The 23,901-nt window shown below is 44.9% G+C and overlaps 1 protein-coding gene across 2 annotated transcripts in view; it reads right to left on the bottom strand.

Moving 5' to 3' along the window:
* Positions 1–23,901, bottom strand: part of LAMA2 (laminin subunit alpha 2) — a 1,496,617-nt gene that overhangs the window by 385,682 nt on the left and 1,087,034 nt on the right. For both annotated transcript variants that reach the window (XM_069726054.1, XM_069726053.1), the window contains exons 31-33: positions 22,654–22,740; positions 3,141–3,334; positions 193–335 (exon numbers count right to left, since the gene is read on the bottom strand). In XM_069726054.1, coding sequence (XP_069582155.1) covers positions 193–335; positions 3,141–3,334; positions 22,654–22,740 — 424 coding nt within the window. The remainder of the gene's footprint in view (positions 1–192; positions 336–3,140; positions 3,335–22,653; positions 22,741–23,901) is intronic.

Here is a 23,901-nt window from a genome sequence, read left to right on the forward strand (position 1 = left end):
CACTGCAGTACATTCATAATTCAGAATGGGGACGCAAATGAAAACTAAAAAGGAAATAAACTTCTTTTTGTTTATCTTGGCACAATATTATATTCTGATTACATACAGCAGCCAAAATAATGACAAAAATTATAATAGCTTTTAATCAACCTCGTTGATTTGCATGTTTGAGCAGGAGACTCGCACATTTACCTTTAATTCCTGAGTCTCATTTTCAATGCTGAACAACATTCTGTATGGCGGAGGCAGTGGGCCAGAAAGATTGACGCTCATGACCATCTGGTTTAGCTGATCCAAGTCATCAAGAAGGAGGCCTGTACATTCATCATCGCAAACTGTGAAGAGGGCAGCAAAGAATATTTATCCCTAATAAACACTAAAGGCAGATGTTCAACTTTCCGTAATAACGTATTTAGAAGTCCAAAAAAACAGGCTGAGAATGTTTATGATGCTAATTCCATAATTAGCCCCTTTGCTTGTGGATGGAGAAACAGCGGTGAAAACGTCATTTTTTACCATTCCTTATTAAATTTTGGAAGCATTTAACATACACCCGCAAGGAAAGGTTTTACCTGGAAGAGGACCACTAAACATTCTAATTTGACATATCACTCGTGTATTTACATAAATGATAAATTGAGCTCATGTAAATCTGTGTAAATGCTGTGCCTAAACCAACAAGCGCTATTTATCAAAATATTCGACTTGCTACACGGAGGCTTGGTGGAAAAAAAATCCACTACTTTGATTTGAACATATAAATGCCTGGGATTTGCAATACTTAGAAGTCTATTAATGATTCATTTTACTCTACACTGCAGAATCTTCATATCTAGAAATTATTTATGATGGCTTCTTTGTTGTTGTACATTTTCTGTAAGTAGAATTGTTTCTGTATTCCTAAATCAAAGTACATAGAAATCAAGCTGTAGGGCTGTAGGGATAAGTATCACACTGAGTAGTCTACTATTTGTATTTAAAGGGATTGTCCAGCCTTAAAGGGTTATTTCCATATCCAAGATCCTTTCCCAATATTTAGTAGGTGTAATACTAATAATATTATCAAATACCTCCAATAAGAAATTTGCTATGTCTCTTTCCTCATGTGCAGGCATTGCAGGGCTGTAAGTCCATGGTAAGCTAGCTAGTTGGTTGTTGACCTAACCATGGATACCTAAGGTCCTGCAATGACTGCACATGAGGCACATGAATTTCTTATTGGAGGTATTTGATAATATTATTAGTATTACACCTACTACATATTGGGAAAAGGATCTTGGGCATGGGAATACCCCTTTAAGCTACAAGTCTACAGTCATTTTATGTGACTGCAGACATGTGAATCCTCATGTCACACACACTCCATGCTGTGAGGGTTCTCCGATGCCGAGAATGGGTGATCATGTGACTGCAAGTATGCAATTTGCATACATGTAGTCATGTGCCAACTAGATGGGCATGACCTTACTCTGTGCAAGTGTATTGAGCGAGGCTGGACCTGTCTAGTCAGAAAGTGTCCAGAAGTATGCAAATTTCATACTTGCTGTCACATGACTACCCGCTCCAGGCGCTGGCACCAGAGAATATTGACAGCGCACAGTGTGTGCGATGTGAGGATTGAAAAGTCTACACTTACATATAATGACTATAGACTTCTAGCCTGAGGAAGGAAAACCCCTTTAAGGCCCGATAACTGCAACAGCAATTTACCTGAAGGATATGGTTTTTAAGGGTTGAGATAGAAAACATTAAGGGGATTGGGGACACTAATGGAAATGTAACAGAATAAGGTAAGGGTGCTTTCACAATGCGATTTGGCACCTATTAGTTAGTCCTGCTGGGGATTACATCCAAACTCCTAGCAAAACGTGATTTGGGCAAATGCGAAACAGGGCCACACTATAATGATGCCAACAGAGTGAACGTGTGCTCTGTCATGCATCATTTTCATGAGTGTATGCTTACACACCCAGTCTACTACGTGTGGGTGTTCATCTCCAGTAGGTGAACATACCCAAAAATGACGTTCACTCTGTCAGCACCATTATAGTCTAAGGCTCCGTCAGCGCATACTCTTTGCATAAGCCCAGACAGAACCAATGAACGGGTGCCAAAACGCAGTGTGAAAGCACCCCAATGGAAGGGTCGTGCTAGCTTCTCTTATACCGCCTTTATAACAAAAAATAGAAACTTTTTTGTAAAACTGTTTAACACAATTCCACGGCCTTATCCACATTTCAGTATTTTCCAGGATTCCTTTCATTTTTAGAAATATTAATTTATAACCATGCCATTGCTTATTAAATCATTTCAAGCATCTTTGCTCATGTTGACAAATGAAATGTAATCTACGGGTTTTATTTTTCACAGCAAAAGGGCAAAAATGTCATTAGAAACTTATAGTTTTAGCAACATACTGGTGTTACAAAATTGGAAAGTGAATGAACAAATACAACCAATTGGAACTTGTTGTTGACAGGTAATTGAGAAGTATAATAGCACTGATATATCTGCATTGTGTATGTACAATACAAGGGGGGAGTTTCTGAATATAAGTGAAACATTTATATATGCATAAATAATTCACCAAATTTTTCGTCTGCACATGTTATGTTCCCACCCTTAGTGACACACCAAGCACGTGCATGATCACACAGCAATTCACACGTAAACAGTACTTTACCATCATCTTAAAACTTAAGCAATGTTGCTTGGTCGGATTCCAGTACAATGCCAAGCTCAACGGTAGCACACTGTTATTCACTAGGAAATGCTAAATTATTATTCAATAATGATACGATACATTGATTTATCTATATCCATTTATCTATTTTATTGTAAATATAGCAATACCCCTTCACTGACATTTCCTATGTGTTGGAAAAAGAGACCTTGGTATATATGGAACTCATCCCAAATGTCACTCTTTTCAAAATAGTTGTTCTACACGACCAGCCAAGTTGCTGGACTATTCATCACACTAACACTATAACATGACTATTATGCAGGACATATTAACATCTGTTCTTCTCTTCTCCCCAGGTTTAGTATATGTTTTCTCTAGTTTCGCAATGAGGAATAATGCTTAAAACTATGTGTTATAGTTAGTCATCATACAGTTAACAAGTTAGTATACGTACATGCACACACTGGACCCTCTCGCACATGCCGGTCAGTGCAGCCGCCACACTTCAATCCTGTAGCTTCAGATCTACACGTGCATTGGCCAGTGCTTGGATGGCAGATCATGGACAAGGATCCATAAGGATTACACTCACATTCCTGACAGGAGCCTCCTGGAATACCTGGATTACCAGTATACCCAGATGCACACCTAAAATACAGCATACAGTATACAATATAATAAAAACAGTTCTTCAACATAGAAAATGAGAAGAAAATAACAAAAATAATAGAACTCTTCCCCTCCTGCACAACATAAACTCCTAGATGTACGGCATTGAAGCAAAATAACAAATCTATGTATAATTGTGCGCAATGAGAGGTGAAGAAAACTGTTGGATCATTATCACAAGGAGTTTGAACACACTGAGGGGTCATTAACACAAGGAGGGTAAGCACACTGAGATATCATTTATCATTATCACAAGGAGGGGAAGCACACTGAGATATCATTTATCATTATCACAAGGAGGGGAAGCACACTGAGATATCATTTATCATTATCACAAGGAGGGGAAGCACACTGAGATATCATTTATCATTATCACAAGGAGGGGAAGCACACTGAGATATCATTTATCATTATCACAAGGAGGGGAAGCACACTGAGATATCATTTATCATTATCACAAGGAGGGGAAGCACACTGAGAGGTCATTATCTCAAAGGAGTTGGAGCACACTGAGGATTCATTATCACAAGAAGGAGAAGCACAGTGTTGGGTAATTAACACAAGGAGTTGGAGCACACTGAGGGTTCATTATCACAAGGAGGGGAAGCACACTGAGGGGTCATTATCACAAGGAGTTGGAGCACACTGAGGGTTCATTATCACAAGGAGGGGAAGCACAATGAGGGGTCATTATCACAAGGAGTTGGAGCACACTGAGGATTCATTATCACAAGGAGGAGAAGCACACTGAGGGGTCATTATCACAAGGAGGAGAAGCACACTGAGGGGTCATTATCACAAGGAGTTGGAGCACACTGAGGGTTCATTATCACAAGGAGGGGAAGCACAATGAGGGGTCATTATCACAAGGAGTTGGAGCACACTGAGGATTCATTATCACAAGGAGGAGAAGCACACTGAGGGGTCATTATCACAAGGAGGAGAAGCACACTGAGGGGTCATTATCACAAGGAGGAGAAGCACACTGTTGGGTCACTATCACAAGGAGTTGGAGCACACTGAGGGGTCATTATCACAAGGAGGAGAAGCACAATGAGGGGTCATTATCATAAGGAGGAGAAGCACATTGAGGGGTCATTATCACAAGGAGGGGAAGCACAATGAGGGGTCATTATCACAAGGAGGAGAAGCACACTGTTGGGTCGCTATCACAAGAAGTTGGAGCACACTGAGGGGTCATTATCACAAGGAGAAGAAGCGCACTGAGGGGTCATTATCACAAGGAGGAGAAGCACACTGAGGGATTATTATCACAAGGAGGAGAAGCACACTGAAGTGTCATTATCATAAGGAGGAGAAGTACATTGAGGGTTCATTATCACAAGGAGGGGAAGCACACTATGGGGTCATTATCACAAGGAGTTGGAGCACACTGAGGGTTCATTATCACAAGGAGGAGAAGCACACTGTTGGGTCCCTATCACAAGAAGTTGGAGCACACTGAGGGGTCATTATCACAAGGAGAAGAAGCACACTGAATGGTCATTATCACAAGGAGGAGAAGCACACTGAGGGGTCATTATCACAAGGAGGAGAAGCACACTGTTGGGTCGCTATCACAAGAAGTTGGAGCACACTGATGGGTCATTATCACAAGGAGAAGAAGCACACTGAAGGGTCATTATCACAAGGAGGAGAAGCACACTGAGGGGTCATTATCACAAGGAGGAGAAGCACACTGTTGGGTCGCTATCACAAGAAGTTGGAGCACACTGATGGGTCATTATCACAAGGTGAAGAAGCACTCTGAGGGGTCATTATCACAAGGAGAAGAAGCACACTGAAGGGTCATTATCACAAGGAGGGGAAGCACCCTGAGGGGTCATTATCACAAAGAGGAGAAGCACACCCATGGGTCATTATAACAAGGAGGAGAAGAACACTGAGGTGTCATTATCACAAGGAGGGGGAGCACACTATGGGGTCACTATCACATTGAGTGGAACACTTTGAGGAGTCATTATCTCAACGAGGAGAAGCACACTATTGGGTCATTAACACAAGGAGTTGGAGCCCACTGAGGGTTCATTATCACAAGGAGGGGAAGCACACTGAGGGGTCATTATCACAAGGAGTTGGAGCACACTGAGGGTTCATTATCACAAGGAGAAGAAGCACATTGTTGGGTCGCTATCACAAGAAGTTGGAGCACACTAAGGGGTCATTATCACAAGGAGAAGAAGCACACTGAGGGGTCATTATCACAAGGAGGAGAAGCACACTGAGGGGTCATTATCACAAGGAGGAGAAGCACACTGAGGGGTCATTATCATAAGGAGGAGAAGCACATTGAGGGGTCATTATCACAAGGAGGGGAAGCTCAATGAGGGGTCATTATCACAAGGAGGAGAAGCACACTGTTGGGTCGCTATCACAAGAAGTTGGAGCACACTGAGGGGTCATTATCACAAGGAGAAGAAGCACACTGAGGGGTCATTATCACAAGGAGAAGAAGCACACTGAGGGATTATTATCACAAGGAGGAGATGCACACTGAAGTGTCATTATCATAAGGAGGAGAAGTACATTGAGGGTTCATTATCACAAGGAGGGGAAGCACACTGAGGGGTCATTATCACAAGGAGTTGGAGCACACTGAGGGTTCATTATCACAAGGAGGAGAAGCACACTGAGGGGTCATTATCACAAGGAGGAGAAGCACACTGTTGGGTCGCTATCACAAGAAGTTGGAGCACACTGAGGGGTCATTATCACAAGGAGAAGAAGCACACTGAGGGGTCATTATCACAAGGAGAAGAAGCACACTGAGGGGTCATTATCACAAGGAGTGGAAGCACCCTGAGGGGTCATTATCACAAAGAGGAGAAGCACACCCATGGGTCATTATAACAAGGAGGAGAAGAACACTGAGGTGTCATTATCACAAGGAGGGGGAGCACACTATGGGGTCACTATCACATTGAGTGGAACACTTTGAGGGGTCATTATCTCAACGAGGAGAAGCACACTGTTGGGTCATTAACACAAGGAGTTGGAGCACACTGAGGGTTCATTATCACAAGGAGGGGAAGCACACTGAGGGGTCATTATCACAAGGTGTTGGAGCACACTGAGGGTTCATTATCACAAGGAGAAGAAGCACACTGTTGGGTCGATATCACAAGAAGTTGGAGCACACTGAGGGGTCATTATCACAAGGAGAAGAAGCACACTGAGGGGTCATTATCACAAGGAGGAGAAGCACACTGAGGGGTCATTATCACAAGGAGGAGAAGCACACTGAGGGGTCATTATCATAAGGAGGAGAAGCACATTGAGGGGTCATTATCACAAGGAGGGGAAGCACAATGAGGGGTCATTATCACAAGGAGGAGAAGCACACTGTTGGGTCGCTATCACAAGAAGTTGGAGCACACTGAGGGGTCATTATCACAAGGAGAAGAAGCACACTGAGGGGTCATTATCACAAGGAGGAGAAGCACACTGAGGGATTATTATCACAAGGAGGAGAAGCACACTGAAGTGTCATTATCATAAGGAGGAGAAGCACATTGAGGGGTCATTATCACAAGGAGGGGAAGCACAATGAGGGGTCATTATCACAAGGAGGAGAAGCACACTGTTGGGTCGCTATCACAAGAAGTTGGAGCACACTGAGGGGTCATTATCACAAGGAGAAGAAGCACACTGAGGGGTCATTATCACAAGGAGGAGAAGCACACTGAGGGATTATTATCACAAGGAGGAGAAGCACACTGAAGTGTCATTATCATAAGGAGGAGAAGTACATTGAGGGTTCATTATCACAAGGAGGGGAAGCACACTGAGGGGTCATTATCACAAGGAGGAGAAGCACACTGAGGGGTCATTATCACAAGGAGGAAAAGCACACTGAGGGGTCATTATCACAAGGAGGAGAAGCACACTGTTGGGTCGCTATCACAAGAAGTTGGAGCACACTGATGGGTCATTATCACAAGGAGAAGAAGAACACTGAGGGGTCATTATCACAAGGAGCAGAAGCACACTGAGGGGTCATTATCACAAGGAGGGGAAGCACCCTGAGGGGTCATTATCACAAAGAGGAGAAGCACACCCATGGGTCATTATAACAAGGAGGAGAAGAACACTGAGGTGTCATTATCACAAGGAGGGGGAGCACACTATGGGGTCACTATCACATTGTGTGGAACACATTGAGGGGTCATTATCTCAACGAGGAGAAGCACACTGTTGGGTCATTAACTGTTATGCTGTGCTATCAGGCAACACAGTGTGCAGTAATCAGCGCACATACAGTGATATGGCAATAACCCAAAAACAATAGAACAAGCTCTGAGACGTGGAATCTCTGCAGACTGCAATACCTGAACCTATCCTCACACAACTAAAAGCAGCAGTGGATTGCGCCTAACACTACCTATGCAACTCGGCACTGCCTGAGGAGCTGACTAGCCTGAAGATAGAAATACAAGCCTGACTTGCCTCAGAGAAATACCCCAAAGGAATAGGCAGCCCCCCACATATAATGACTGTTAGCAAGATGAAAAGACAAAACGTAGGAATGAAATAGATTCAGCAAAGTGAGGCCCGATATTCTAGACAGAGCGAGGATAGCAAAGAGAACTATGCAGTCTACAAAAAACCCTAAAGCAGAACCACGCAAAGGGGGGCAAAAAGACCCACCGTGCCGAACTAACGGCACGGCGGTGCACCCTTTGCGTCTCAGAGCTTCCAGCAAAAGAGAATAGCACAGCTGGACAGAAAAAACGGAAACAAAAACAAAGTAACACTTATCTAGCAGAGCAGCAGGCCACAGGAAAGATGCAGTAGCTCAGATCCAACACTGGAACATTGACAAGGAGCAAGGAAGACAGACTCAGGTGGAGTTAAATAGCAAGGCAGCCAACGAGCTCACCAAAACACCTGAGGGAGGAAGCCCAGAGGCTGCAATACCACTTGTGACCACAGGAGTGAATTCAGCCACAGAATTCACAACAGTACCCCCCCCTTGAGGAGGGGTCACTGAACCCTCACCAGAACCCCCAGGCCGACCAGGATGAGCCACCTGAAAGGCACGAACAAGATCTGGGGCATGGACAACAGAGGCAAAAACCCAGGAATTATCCTCCTGAGCATAACCCTTCCATTTGACCAGATACTGGAGTTTCCGTCTAGAGACACGAGAATCCAAAATTTTCTCCACAATATACTCCAATTCCCCCTCCACCAAAACAGGGGCAGGAGGCTCCACAGATGGAACCATAGGTGCCACGTATCTTCTCAACAACGACCTATGGAATACATTATGTATGGAAAAGGAGTCTGGGAGGGTCAGACGAAAAGACACCGGATTGAGAATCTCAGAAATCCTATACGGACCAATAAAACGAGGTTTAAATTTAGGAGAGGAAACCTTCATAGGAATATGACGAGAAGATAACCAAACCAGATCCCCAACACGAAGTCGGGGACCCACACGGCGTCTACGATTAGCGAAAAGCTGAGCCTTCTCCTGGGACAAGGTCAAATTGTCCACTACCTGAGTCCAGATCTGCTGCAACCTGTCCACCACAGAATCCACACCAGGACAGTCTGAAGACTCAACCTGTCCTGAAGAGAAACGAGGATGGAACCCAGAATTGCAGAAAAATGGAGAGACCAAGGTAGCCGAGCTGGCCCGATTATTAAGGGCGAACTCAGCCAACGGCAAAAATGACACCCAATCATCCTGGTCAGCAGAAACAAAACATCTCAGATATGTTTCCAAGGTCTGATTGGTTCGTTCGGTCTGGCCATTAGTCTGAGGATGGAAGGCCGAGGAAAAAGATAGGTCAATGCCCATCCTACCACAAAAGGCTCGCCAGAACCTCGAGACAAACTGGGAACCTCTGTCAGAAACAATATTCTCAGGAATGCCATGCAAACGAACCACATGCTGGAAGAACAAAGGCACCAAATCAGAGGAGGAAGGCAATTTAACCAAGGGCACCAGATGGACCATTTTAGAAAAGCGATCACAGACCACCCAAATGACCGACATCTTTTGAGAAACGGGAAGGTCAGAAATGAAATCCATCGAAATATGTGTCCAAGGCCTCTTCGGGACCGGCAAGGGCAAAAGCAACCCACTGGCACGTGAACAGCAGGGCTTAGCCCTAGCACAAATCCCACAGGACTGCACAAAAGCACGCACATCCCGTGACAGAGATGGCCACCAGAAGGATCTAGCCACTAACTCTCTGGTACCAAAGATTCCTGGATGACCAGCCAGCACCGAACAATGAAGTTCAGAGATAACTTTACTAGTCCACCTATCAGGGACGAACAGTTTCTCGGCCGGACAACGATCAGGTTTATTAGCCTGAAATTTCTGCAACACTCTCCGCAAATCAGGAGAGATGGCAGACACAATGACTCCTTCCTTGAGGATACTCGCCGGCTCAGATAACCCCGGAGAGTCGGGCACAAAACTCCTAGACAGAGCATCCGCCTTCACATTTTTAGAGCCCGGAAGGTACGAAATCACAAAATCAAAACGAACAAAAAATAACGACCAACGGGCCTGTCTAGGATTCAAGCGTTTGGCAGACTCGAGATAAGTAAGATTCTTATGATCAGTCAATACCACCACGCGATGCTTAGCTCCCTCAAGCCAATGACGCCACTCCTCGAATGCCCACTTCATGGCCAGCAACTCTCGGTTGCCCACATCATAATTACGCTCAGCAGCAGAAAATTTCCTGGAAAAGAAAGCACATGGTTTCAACACTGAGCAACCAGAACCTCTCTGTGACAAAACCGCCCCTGCTCCAACCTCAGAAGCATCAACCTCGACCTGGAACGGAAGAGAAACATCTGGTTGACACAACACAGGGGCACAGCAAAAACGACGCTTCAACTCCTGAAAAGCTTCCACGGCAGCAGAAGACCAATTAACCAAATACAGCACCCTTCTTGGTCAAATCGGTCAATGGTCTGGCAATGCTAGAAAAATTACAGATGAAGCGACGATAAAAATTAGCAAAGCCCAGGAATTTCTGCAGACTTTTCAGAGATGTAGGCTGAGTCCAATCCTGGATGGCCTGGACCTTGACCGGATCCATCTCGATAGTAGAAGGGGAAAAGATGAACCCCAAAAATGAAACTTTCTGCACACCGAAGAGACACTTTGATCCCTTCACGAACAAGGAATTAGCACGCAGTACCTGGAAAACCATTCTGACTTGCTTCACATGAGACTCCCAATCATCAGAGAAGATCAAAATGTCATCCAAGTAAACAATCAGGAATTTATCCAGATACTCACGGAAAATGTCATGCATAAAAGACTGAAAAACAGATGGAGCATTGGCAAGTCCGAACGGCATCACCAGATACTCAAAATGACCCTCGGGCGTATTAAATGCCGTTTTCCATTCATCTCCCTGCCTGATTCTCACCAGATTATACGCACCACGAAGATCAATCTTAGTAAACCAACTAGCCCCCTTAATCCGAGCAAACAAGTCAGATATCAATGGCAAGGGATACTGAAACTTAACAGTGATCTTATTAAGAAGGCGGTAATCAATACACGGTCTTAGCGAACCATCCTTTTTGGCTACAAAAAAGAACCCTGCTCCCAATGGTGATGACGATGGGCGAATATGTCCCTTCTCCAGGGATTCTTTCACATAACTGCGCATAGCGGTGTGTTCAGGCACGGACAAATTAAATAAACGACCCTTAGGGAATTTACTACCAGGAATCAAATTGATAGCACAATCACAATTCCTATGCGGAGGTAGGGCATCAGACTTGGGCTCTTAAAATACATCCTGATAATCAGACAAGAACTCTGGGACCTCAGAAGGGGTGGATGACGAAATAGACAAAAATGGAACATCACAATGTACTCCCTGACAACCCCAGCTGGTTACCGACATAGAGTTCCAATCTAATACTGGATTATGGGTTTGTAGCCATGGCAACCCCAACACGACCACATCATGCAGATTATGCAGTACCAGAAAGCGAATAACTTCCTGATGTGCAGGAGCCATGCACATGGTCAGCTGGGCCCAGTACTGAGGCTTATTCTTGGCCAAAGGTGTAGCATCAATTCCTCTCAACGGAATAGGACACCGCAAAGGCTCCAAGAAAAATCCACAACGTTTAGCATAATCCAAATCCATCAGATTCAGGGCAGCGCCTGAATCCACAAACGCCATGACAGAATACGATGACAAAGAGCATATCAAGGTAATGGACAGAAGGAATTTGGACTGTACAGTACCAATGACGGCAGAGCTATCGAACCGCCTAGTGCGCTTAGGACAATTAGAAATAGCATGAGTGGAATCACCACTGTAGAAACACAGCCTGTTCAGACGTCTGTGTTCTTGCCGTTCAACTTTAGTCATAGTCCTGTCGCACTGCATAGGCTCAAGTTTACTTTCACACAATACCGCCAGATGGTGCACAGATTTACGCTCGCGCAAGCGACGACCGATCTGAATGGCCAAGGACATAGACTCATTCAAACCAGCAGGCATAGGAAATCCCACCATGACATCCTTAAGAGCTTCAGAGAGACCCTTTCTGAACCAAGCCGCCAGTGCAGATTCATTCCACAGAGTGAGTACTGACCACTTCCTAAATTTCTGACAATATACTTCTACATCATCCTGACCCTGGCATAAAGCCAGCAAATTTTTCTCAGCCTGATCCACTGAATTAGGCTCATCGTAAAGCAATCCAAGCGCCTGGAAAAACGCATCAACATTACTCAATGCAGGGTCTCCTGGCGCAAGAGAAAACGCCCAGTCCTGTGGGTCGCCGCGCAAAAAAGAAATAATAATCAAAACCTGTTGAATAGGATTACCAGAAGAATGAGGTTTCAAGGCCAGAAATAGCTTACAATTATTTTTGAAGCTCAGGAACTTAGTTCTGTCACCAAAAAACAAATCAGGAATAGGAATTCTTGGTTCTAGCATAGATTTCTGATCAATTGTATCTTGAATCTTTTGTACATTTATAACGAGATTATCCATTGAGGAGCACAGAGCCTGAATATCCATGTCCACAGCTGTGTCCTGAAGCACTCTAATGTCTAGGGGAAAAAAAAAAAAAAACTGAAGACAGAGCTGAGGAAAAAAAAAATGATGTCAGGACTTCTTTTTTCCCTCTATTGAGAATCATTGGTTTGGCTCCTTGTACTGTTATGCTGTGCTATCAGGCAACACAGTGTGCAGTAATCAGCGCACATACAGTGATATGGCAATAACCCAAAAACAATAGAACAAGCTCTGAGACGTGGAATCTCTGCAGACTGCAATACCTGAACCTATCCTCACACAACTAAAAGCAGCAGTGGATTGCGCCTAACACTACCTATGCAACTCGGCACTGCCTGAGGAGCTGACTAGCCTGAAGATAGAAATACAAGCCTGACTTGCCTCAGAGAAATACCCCAAAGGAATAGGCAGCCCCCCACATATAATGACTGTTAGCAAGATGAAAAGACAAAACGTAGGAATGAAATAGATTCAGCAAAGTGAGGCCCGATATTCTAGACAGAGCGAGGATAGCAAAGAGAACTATGCAGTCTACAAAAAACCCTAAAGCAGAACCACGCAAAGGGGGGCAAAAAGACCCACCGTGCCGAACTAACGGCACGGCGGTGCACCCTTTGCGTCTCAGAGCTTCCAGCAAAAGAGAATAGCACAGCTGGACAGAAAAAACGGAAACAAAAACAAAGTAACACTTATCTAGCAGAGCAGCAGGCCACAGGAAAGATGCAGTAGCTCAGATCCAACACTGGAACATTGACAAGGAGCAAGGAAGACAGACTCAGGTAGAGTTAAATAGCAAGGCAGCCAACGAGCTCACCAAAACACCTGAGGGAGGAAGCCCAGAGGCTGCAATACCACTTGTGACCACAGGAGTGAATTCAGCCACAGAATTCACAACAATTAACACAAGGAGTTGGAGCCCACTGAGGGTTCATTATCACAAGGAGGGGAAGCACACTGAGGGGTCATTATCACAAGGAGTTGGAGCACACTGAGGGTTCACTATCACAAGGAGGAGAAGCACACTGTTGAGTCGCTATCACAAGAAGTTGGAGCACACTGAGGGGTCATTATCACAAGGAGAAGAAGCACACTGAGGGGTCATTATCACAAGGAGGAGAAGCACACTGAGGGGTCATTATCACAAAGAGGAGAATCACACTGTTGGGTCGCTATCACAAGAGGTTGGAGCACACTGAGAGGTCATTATCACAAGGAGAAGAAGCACACTGAGGGGTCATTATCACAAAGAGGAGAAGCACACCCATGGGTCATTATAACAAGGAGGAGAAGAACACTGAGGTGTCATTATCACAAGGAGGGGGAGCACACTATGGGGTCACTATCACATTGAGTGGAACACACTGAGGGGTCATTATCGCATGGAGCGGAAAAACACTGTTTGGTCATTATCACATGGAGGGGAAGCACAGTGAAGGGTCATTATCGCAAGGAGGGGAAGCCCACTGAAGGGGTCATTACTGCAAGAACGGGAAGCACACTGAGGGGTCATTATCACAAGGAGGGGAAGCACACTGAGGGGTCATTATCGCAAAGAGGGGAAGCACATTGGAGGGGTCATTATTGTAAGGAGAGAAGGGGAAGCACACTGAGGGGTCATTATAACAAGGAGGAGAAAAACACTGAGGTGTCATTATCGCAAAGTGGGGAAGCACACTATGGGGTCACTATCGCATTGAGGGGAACACACTGAGGGGTCATTATCACATGGAGGGGAAACACATTGAGGGGTCATTATCACAAGGAGGGGAAGCACACTGGAGGGGTCATTATAACAAGGAGGAGAAGAACACTGAGGTGTCATTATCACAACAAAGGGGAGCACACTATGGGGTCACTATCACATTGAGTGGAACACACTGAGGGGTCATTATCGCATGGAGCGGAAAAACACTGTTTGGTCATTATCACATGGAGGGGAAGCTGTTATGGCTGGCAATCAGGCAACACAGCGTGCAGTAATCAGCGCACATACAGAGATCTGACAATAACCAAAAACAATAGGACGAGCTCTGAGACGTGGAATCTCTGTAGACTGCAGTACCTGATCTATCCTCACACAACTATAAGCAGCAGTGGATTGCGCCTATCACTACCTATGCAACTCGGCACTGCCTGAGGAGCTGACTAGCCTGAAGATAGAAATACAAGCCTGACTTACCTCAGAGAAATACCCCAAAGGAATAGGCAGCCCCCCACATATAATGACTGTTAGCAAGATGAAAAGACAAACGTAGGAATGAAATAGATTCAGCAAAGTGAGGCCCGATATTCTAGACAGAGCGAGGATAGCAAAGAGAACTATGCAGTCTACAAATAACCCTAAAACGAAAACCACGCAAAGGGGCAAAAAGACCCACCGTGCCGAACTAACAGCACGGCGGTGCACCCCTTTGCTTCTCAGAGCTTCCAGCAAAAGTTAATAGCAAGCTGGACAGAAAAAACAGAAAACAAACTAGAAGCACTTATCTAGCAGAGCAGCAGGCCCAAGGAAAGATGCAGTAGCTCAGATCCAACACTGGAACATTGACAAGGAGCAAGGAAGACAGACTCAGGTGGAGCTAAATAGCAAGGCAGCCAACGAGCTCACCAAAACACCTGAGGGAGGAAGCCCAGAGACTGCAATACCACTTGTGACCACAGAAGTGAATTCAGCCACAGAATTCACAACAGTACCCCCCCCTTGAGGAGGGGTCACCGAACCCTCAACAGAACCCCCAGGCCGACCAGGATGAGCCACATGAAAGGCACGAACAAGATCTGGGGCATGGACATCAGAGGCAAAAACCCAGGAATTATCTTCCTGAGCATAACCCTTCCATTTGACCAGATACTGGAGTTTCCGTCTAGAGACACGAGAATCCAAAATCTTCTCCACAATATACTCCAATTCCCCCTCCACCAAAACAGGGGCAGGAGGCTCCACAGATGGAACCATAGGTGCCACGTATCTCCTCAACAACGACCTATGGAATACATTATGTATGGAAAAGGAGTCTGGGAGGATCAGACGAAAAGACACCGGATTGAGAATCTCAGAAATCCTATACGGACCAATAAAACGAGGTTTAAATTTAGGAGAGGAAACCTTCATAGGAATATGACGAGAAGATAACCAAACCAGATCCCCAACACGAAGTCGTAGTCCCACACGGCGTCTGCGATTAGCGAAAAGCTGAGCCTTCTCCTGGGACAAGGTCAAATTGTCCACTACCTGAGTCCAGATCTGCTGCAACCTGTCCACCACAGAATCCACACCAGGACAGTCCGAAGACTCAACCTGTCCTGAAGAGAAACGAGGATGGAACCCAGAATTGCAGAAAAATGGAGAGACCAAGGTAGCCGAGCTGGCCCGATTATTAAGGGCGAACTCAGACAACGGCAAAAATGACACCCAATCATCCTGGTCAGCGGAAACAAAACATCTCAGATATGTTTCCAAGGTCTGATTGGTTCGTTCGGTCTGGCCATTAGTCTGAGGATGGAAGGCCGAGGAGAAAGATAGGTCAATGCCCATCCTACCACAAAAGGCTCGCCAGAACCTCGAGACAAACTGGGAACCTCTGTCAGAAACAATATTCTCAGGAATGCCATGTAAACGAACCACATGCTGGAAGAACAAAGGCACCAAATCAGAGGAGGAAGGCAATTTAACCAAGGGCACCAGATGGACCATTTTAGAAAAGCGATCACAGACCACCCAAATGACCGACATTTTTTGAGAAACGGGAAGGTCAGAAATGAAATCCATCGAAATATGTGTCCAAGGCCTCTTCGGGACCGGCAAGGGCAAAAGCAACCCACTGGCACGTGAACAGCAGGGCTTAGCCCTAGCACAAATTCCACAGGACTGCACAAAAGCACGCACATCCCGCGACAGAGATGGCCACCAGAAGGATCTAGCAACCAACTCCCTGGTACCAAAGATTCCTGGATGACCGGCCAGCACCGAACAATGAAGTTCAGAGATAACTTTACTAGTCCACCTATCAGGGACGAACAGTTTCTCGGCCGGACAACGATCAGGTTTATTAGCCTGAAATTTCTGCAACACTCTCCGCAAATCAGGGGAGATGGCAGACACAATGACTCCTTCCTTGAGGATACTCGCCGGCTCAGATAACCCCGGAGAGTCGGGCACAAAACTCCTAGACAGAGCATCCGCCTTCACATTTTTAGAGCCCGGAAGGTATGAAATCACAAAATCAAAACGAGCAAAAAATAACGACCAACGGGCCTGTCTAGGATTCAAGCGCTTGGCAGACTCAAGATAAGTAAGGTTCTTATGATCAGTCAAAACCACCACGCGATGCTTAGCACCCTCAAGCCAATGACGCCACTCCTCGAATGCCCACTTCATGGCCAGCAACTCTCGGTTGCCCACATCATAATTACGCTCAGCAGCAGAAAATTTCCTGGAAAAGAAAGCACATGGTTTGAACACTGAGCAACCAGAACCTCTCTGTGACAAAACCGCCCCTGCACCAATCTCAGAAGCATCAACCTCGACCTGGAACGGAAGAGAAACATCAGGTTGACACAACACAGGGGCACAGCAAAAACGACGCTTCAACTCCTGAAAAGCTTCCACGGCAGCAGAAGACCAATTAACCAAATCAGCACCCTTCTTGGTCAAATCGGTCAATGGTCTGGCAATGCTAGAAAAATTACAGATGAAGCGACGATAAAAATTAGCAAAGCCCAGGAATTTCTGCAGACTTTTTAGAGATGTCGGCTGAGTCCAATCCTGGATGGCCTGAACCTTAACCGGATCCATCTCGATAGTAGAAGGGGAAAAGATGAACCCCAAAAATGAAACTTTCTGCACACCGAAGAGACACTTTGATCCCTTCACGAACAAGGAATTAGCACGCAGTACCTGGAAAACCATTCTGACTTGCTTCACATGAGACTCCCAATCATCCGAGAAGATCAAAATGTCATCCAAGTAAACAATCAAGAATTTATCCAGATACTCACGGAAAATGTCATGCATAAAAGACTGAAAAACAGATGGAGCATTGGCAAGTCCGAACGGCATCACCAGATACTCAAAATGACCCTCGGGCGTATTAAATGCCGTTTTCCATTCATCTCCCTGCCTGATTCTCACCAGATTATACGCACCACGAAGATCAATCTTAGTAAACCAACTAGCCCCCTTAATCCGAGCAAACAAGTCAGAAATCAATGGCAAGGGATACTGAAACTTAACAGTGATCTTATTAAGAAGGCGGTAATCAATACACGGTCTTAGCGAACCATCCTTCTTGGCTACAAAAAAGAACCCTGCTCCCAATGGTGACGACGATGGGCGAATATGTCCCTTCTCCAGGGACTCCTTCACATAACTGCGCATAGTGGTGTGTTCAGGTACGGACAAATTAAATAAACAACCCTTAGGGAATTTACTACCAGGAATCAAATCGATAGCACAATCACAATTCCTATGCGGAGGTAGGGCATCAGACTTGGACTCTTCAAATACATCCTGAAAGTCCGACAAGAACTCTGGGATGTCAGAAGGAATGGATGACGAAATAGACAAAAATGGAACATCACCATGTACTCCCTGACAACCCCAGCTGGTTACCGACATAGAGTTCCAATCCAATACTGGATTATGGGTTTGTAGCCATGGCAACCCCAACACGACCACATCATGCAAATTATGCAGTACCAGAAAGCGAATAACTTCCTGATGTGCAGGAGCAATGCACATGGTCAGCTGGGCCCAGTACTGAGGCTTATTCTTGGCCAAAGGTGTAGCATCAATTCCTCTCAACGGAATAGGACACCGCAAAGGCTCCAAGAAAAATCCACAACGTTTAGCATAATCCAAATCCATCAGATTCAGGGCAGCGCCTGAATCCACAAACGCCATGACAGAATACGATGACAAAGAGCATATCAAGGTAATGGACAGAAGGAATTTGGACTGTACAGTACCAATGACGGCAGAGCTATCGAACCGCTTAGTGCGCTTAGGACAATTAGAAATAGCATGAGTAGAATCACCACAATAGAAACACAGTCTGTTCAGACGTCTGTGTTCTTGCCGTTCTACTTTAGTCATAGTCCTGTCGCACTGCATAGGCTCAGGTTTACTCTCAGACAACACCGCCAGATGGTGCACAGATTTACGCTCGCGCAAGCGACGACCGATCTGAATGGCCAAGGACATAGACTCATTCAAACCAGCAGGCATAGGAAATCCCACCATTACATCCTTAAGAGCTTCAGAGAGACCCTTTCTGAACAAAGCCGCTAGTGCAGATTCATTCCACAGAGTGAGTACTGACCACTTCCTAAATTTCTGACAATATACTTCTACATCATCCTGACCCTGGCATAAAGCCAGCAGATTTTTCTCAGCCTGATCCACTGAATTAGGCTCATCGTAAAGCAATCCCAGCGCCTGGAAAAATGCATCAACATTACTCAATGCAGAATCTCCTGGTGCAAGAGAAAACGCCCAGTCCTGTGGGTCGCCGCGCAAAAAAGAAATAATAATCAAAACCTGTTGAATAGGATTACCAGAAGAATGAGGTTTCAAGGCCAAAAATAGCTTACAATTATTTCTGAAGCTCAGGAACTTAGTTCTGTCACCAAAAAACAAATCAGGAATCGGAATTCTTGGTTCTAGCATCGATTTCTGATCAATAGTATCTTGAATCTTTTGTACATTTACAACGAGATTATCCATTGAGGAGCACAGAGCCTGAATATCCATGTCCACAGCTGTGTCCTGAAGCACTCTAATGTCTAGGGGAAAAAAAAGACTGAAGACAGAGCTAAGAAAAAAAAATGCTGTCAGGATTTCTTTTTTCCCTCTATTGGGAATCATTGGTGTGGCTCCTTGTACTGTTATGGCTGGCAATCAGGCAACACAGCGTGCAGTAATCAGCGCACATACAGAGATCTGACAATAACCAAAAACAATAGGACGAGCTCTGAGACGTGGAATCTCTGTAGACTGCAGTACCTGATCTATCCTCACACAACTATAAGCAGCAGTGGATTGCGCCTATCACTACCTATGCAACTCGGCACTGCCTGAGGAGCTGACTAGCCTGAAGATAGAAATACAAGCCTGACTTACCTCAGAGAAATACCCCAAAGGAATAGGCAGCCCCCCACATATAATGACTGTTAGCAAGATGAAAAGACAAACGTAGGAATGAAATAGATTCAGCAAAGTGAGGCCCGATATTCTAGACAGAGCGAGGATAGCAAAGAGAACTATGCAGTCTACAAAAAACCCTAAAACGAAAACCACGCAAAGGGGCAAAAAGACCCACCGTGCCGAACTAACAGCACGGCGGTGCACCCCTTTGCTTCTCAGAGCTTCCAGCAAAAGTTAATAGCAAGCTGGACAGAAAAAACAGAAAACAAACTAGAAGCACTTATCTAGCAGAGCAGCAGGCCCAAGGAAAGATGCAGTAGCTCAGATCCAACACTGGAACATTGACAAGGAGCAAGGAAGACAGACTCAGGTGGAGCTAAATAGCAAGGCAGCCAACGAGCTCACCAAAACACCTGAGGGAGGAAGCCCAGAGACTGCAATACCACTTGTGACCACAGAAGTGAACTCAGCCACAGAATTCACAACAGGAAGCACAGTGAAGGGTCATTATCGCAAGGAGGGGAAGCCCACTGAAGGGGTCATTACTGCCAGAACGGGAAGCACACTGAGGGGTCATTATCACAAGGAGGAGAAGAACACTGAGGTGTCATTATCGCAAAGAGGGGAAGCACACTATGGGGTCACTATCACATTGAGGGGAACACACTGAGGGGTCATTATCACATGGAGGGGAAACACATTGAGGGGTCATTATCGCAAGGAGGGGAAGCACACTGGAGGGGTCATTATAACAAGGAGGAGAAGAACACTGAGGTGTCATTATCACAAGGAGGGGGAGCACACTATGGGGTCACTATCACATTGAGTGGAACACACTGAGGGGTCATTATCGCATGGAGCGGAAAAACACTGTTTGGTCATTATCACATGGAGGGGAAGCACAGTGAAGGGTCATTATCGCAAGGAGGAGAAGCCTACTGAAGGGGTCATTATTGCAAGAAAGGGAAGCACACTGTGGGGTCATTATCACAAGGAGGGGTAGCACACTGAGGGGTCATTATCGCAAGGAGGGGAAGCACATTGGATGGGTCATTATTGTAAGGAAAGGAGGGGAAGCACACTGAAGGGTCATTATCACAAGGAGGAGAAGAACACTGAGGTGTCATTATCGCAAAGAGGGGAAGCACACTATGGGGTCACTATCGCATTGAGGGGAACACACTGAGGGGTCATTATAACATGGAGGGGAAACATTGAGGGTTCATTATCGCAAGGAGGGGAAGCACACTGGAGGGGTCATTATTGCAAGAAGGGGAAGCACACTGGAGGGGTCATTATTGCAAGAAGGGGAAGCACTCTGGAGGCATCATTATTGCAAGGAAGGGAAGCACACTGAGGAGTCGTCATGGCAAGGAGGGGAAGCACACAGGTTCATTATCGCAAGAAGGGGAAGCACACTATGGGGTCATTATCACAAGGAGGGGAAGCACAATATGGGGTCATTATCGCAAGGATGGGAAGCACACTGAGGGATCATTATCACAAGAAGGGGAAGCACACTGAGGGGTCAGTATGGTAAGGAGGGGAGACACACTGGAGGGGTCATTATTGTAAGGAAAGGATGCACACTGAGTGGTCATTAGCACAAGGAGGGGGAGCACTTTGAGGGATCATTATCGTAAGGAGGGAAAGAACACTGAGGGTTCATTATCGCAAGAAGGGGAAGCACACTGATGAGTCATTATCAAAAGGAGGTACCCAGGGCTGAAAAACTAAGGAGCCACATAGGGGCATTATTTCCATGAGGAAGTAACGGGGTTCTTTATTACTATAGGGGGTTGTAAGAAGCCACAATATAAATACTAATATAAGAAGATGCAGGTGGATTTTATTACTGTCTAGCAGCATTTTTACGGCGTGGGGTACCAAAAAATTGTACCATTATTGTGCACAGCACAGAAAGAGCATTGCTACCGTCTAGGGCACTGTTTATAGCACTATAAGGTTTGTATAGAGGTGGATAAATTGGAGGAGGGTGCTGGAAAAGATTAACCCAAAAATGTATGTGCTTTACAATCTGCTGTCATTGATGTAAGAAGTGGTCTTGGCGGTCTGGGCCAAATGGAAAAAGAAAAGTGAAAGTGAATGACTATAATCAATGAAAACATGAGCGGTGAGTCACTGAAATCTATCATTATATCGTCAATATTTGATGGTAATATCAGTTTTAGTACAGTGGCTTACGTTAATGGTCAATTAAGTGGTAATACTACTGTACAGTATGTGCTGGTAAAATGGCATTATGGACTAGCGGTATTATTTATAAACCAAATGTAGATGACCGACAGCACTCCCTTATTCGGGCGCTCGTTCCATATCCAGGGAACCCACCTGGGTAACACGTCACAGTCTGCACAAAGGAACAGCGCTCCACCGGGTGTATAAATCAAAAAGGAATTCTTTATTCAGCCATTAAGCACAAGCGACGTTTCGACCATATGCTGGTCTTTTTCAAGCATGAAAAAGCGGTATTATTTGTCTCCAATATTACAGTATTGATTGTAATATTAATATTGGTACAGTTGTGCTTAGTAATGACCACTATAGTGGCATTCTATTCCACTTTGGTGGCATTTGTGTTATTTTGTGGTTTTAGCACGGCAGTATTTACCCTATATAACAGCAATATTGATACTATTGGTATTGTAGTAAATATTGATTTTCTCTAGAGTCAGGCAGTGTTATATTTGTAATAGAGACCCACATGTGGGGAAGTGGGTGTGGGGGTGCTGCATAAGTCTTTTTACTTCTAAATGCCAAGACTAAATTTCAGTCAGGCTCTGTTACCCACTTCAACAAAAAGGTAGGGAGAACCCCATTGAGGAGATGGGTATGGGTATCATATGGACATGATCTAAATGTCAGAGATGGGAACATGTCTTTTAGAATCTTACACATGATAGCTTAATTGTCCATGGCTTGTAATATTCTGAAACCAAGGCTTTTCTTTAGCATTAATATAAATGACTATACTGAGACATGATGTTAAGACAAGAAACCTTCCAGAGGGTTAAATATGCTGTTCTGTGTATTGAGCCACATACTTAACATCTCCACTTATCATTATTGTCTTTAATTGTTTTCCTGTTTACCTTTCACAGTGCTGGCCTTCGTATCCCCGAGGACAAGCTGTACATCTGTAATCATTAGTTCCTTGCATGATGCATGTAGGGCTGAAACTAGAAAACAAGTTACAGCATTTATTGATGACATGTGAAATAGAGCAGAGCACACTCTAAAGCAATAAGGGAGGAGATAGATTATTAGGTACAAAGGCACAGGAAATAAGAGTTCCTGAAATCTATCAAGTCATTGAAATAATTGAAATAGCTTCTCTTCTGTCATTCTTGTAAATACACAGAATAATTGAGGATCTTCAAAAATGTTATTTAACCATGACGACACTAATAGGGTTCAAAAAGTATAGCAACCATGTGACATTTTCCCATTCAGGATTTCATTGCTTAATTAAAGGGGTTGTAGGTCAAAACCGATAAGTCTGCAATCACTCTGTGTGGCTGCAGACTTGAGAATCCCCCAGCGCATGTACTGTGCGCTGCAAGATTCGCCAGTTTCAGACCTGGGAATGGGTCTTATATGGAGCGAGGCCACAACCTCTAATTTCCCAACTAGCCTGCTACATAGCTGGTCAGGGTGCGGCCTTGACTGCATACAACTGTATGGAGGTAGGCAGCGCCCACTGGCTTGGGACATGTATAACTCATTAATACAAAGTCACTGGCAAAGTACTGTGTTAGCTTCAGCAATCGTAACCTAGGAAATTGCTTCAGCACACTTGCATCTTTCAGTGTGTGATAGCAGTCAGACTTGAAAAACTATATAAATCTGGTATCACTAATCGCATTGATCCGGAGATTAAAGTCATCTAATCACTTATGCTGCACGAGGAACGGCATAACAAATAAATAGAATCAATTCTTAAACTACTATTGATTTGTTGTCTCGCTGTCTCTAACATCATGTACTCCCTCTATCTGAAACTGAACCTGTCAAAAACTGAACTCCTCTTGTTTTCTCCCTCTACTAACCTACCTTTGCCTGACATTGCCATCTCCGTGTGTGGTTCCACCATTACTCCAAAGCAACATGCCCGCTGCCTTGGGGTCATCCTTGATTCTGAGCTTTCATTCACCCCCACATCCGATCATTGGCTCGCTTTTCTTATCTGCATCTCAAAAACATTTCTAGAATTCACCCTTTTCTTACTTTCGACTTTGCAAAAGCTCTTACTGTTTCACTCATTTATTCTCGTCTGGACTATTGTAACTCTCTCCTAAACGGCCTCCCTCTTATCAAACTCTCCCCGCTCCAATCTGTCC

The sequence above is a fragment of the Ranitomeya imitator genome, chromosome 5, assembly GCF_032444005.1.
Source record: "Ranitomeya imitator isolate aRanImi1 chromosome 5, aRanImi1.pri, whole genome shotgun sequence".
Lineage (NCBI taxonomy): Eukaryota > Metazoa > Chordata > Amphibia > Anura > Dendrobatidae > Ranitomeya > Ranitomeya imitator.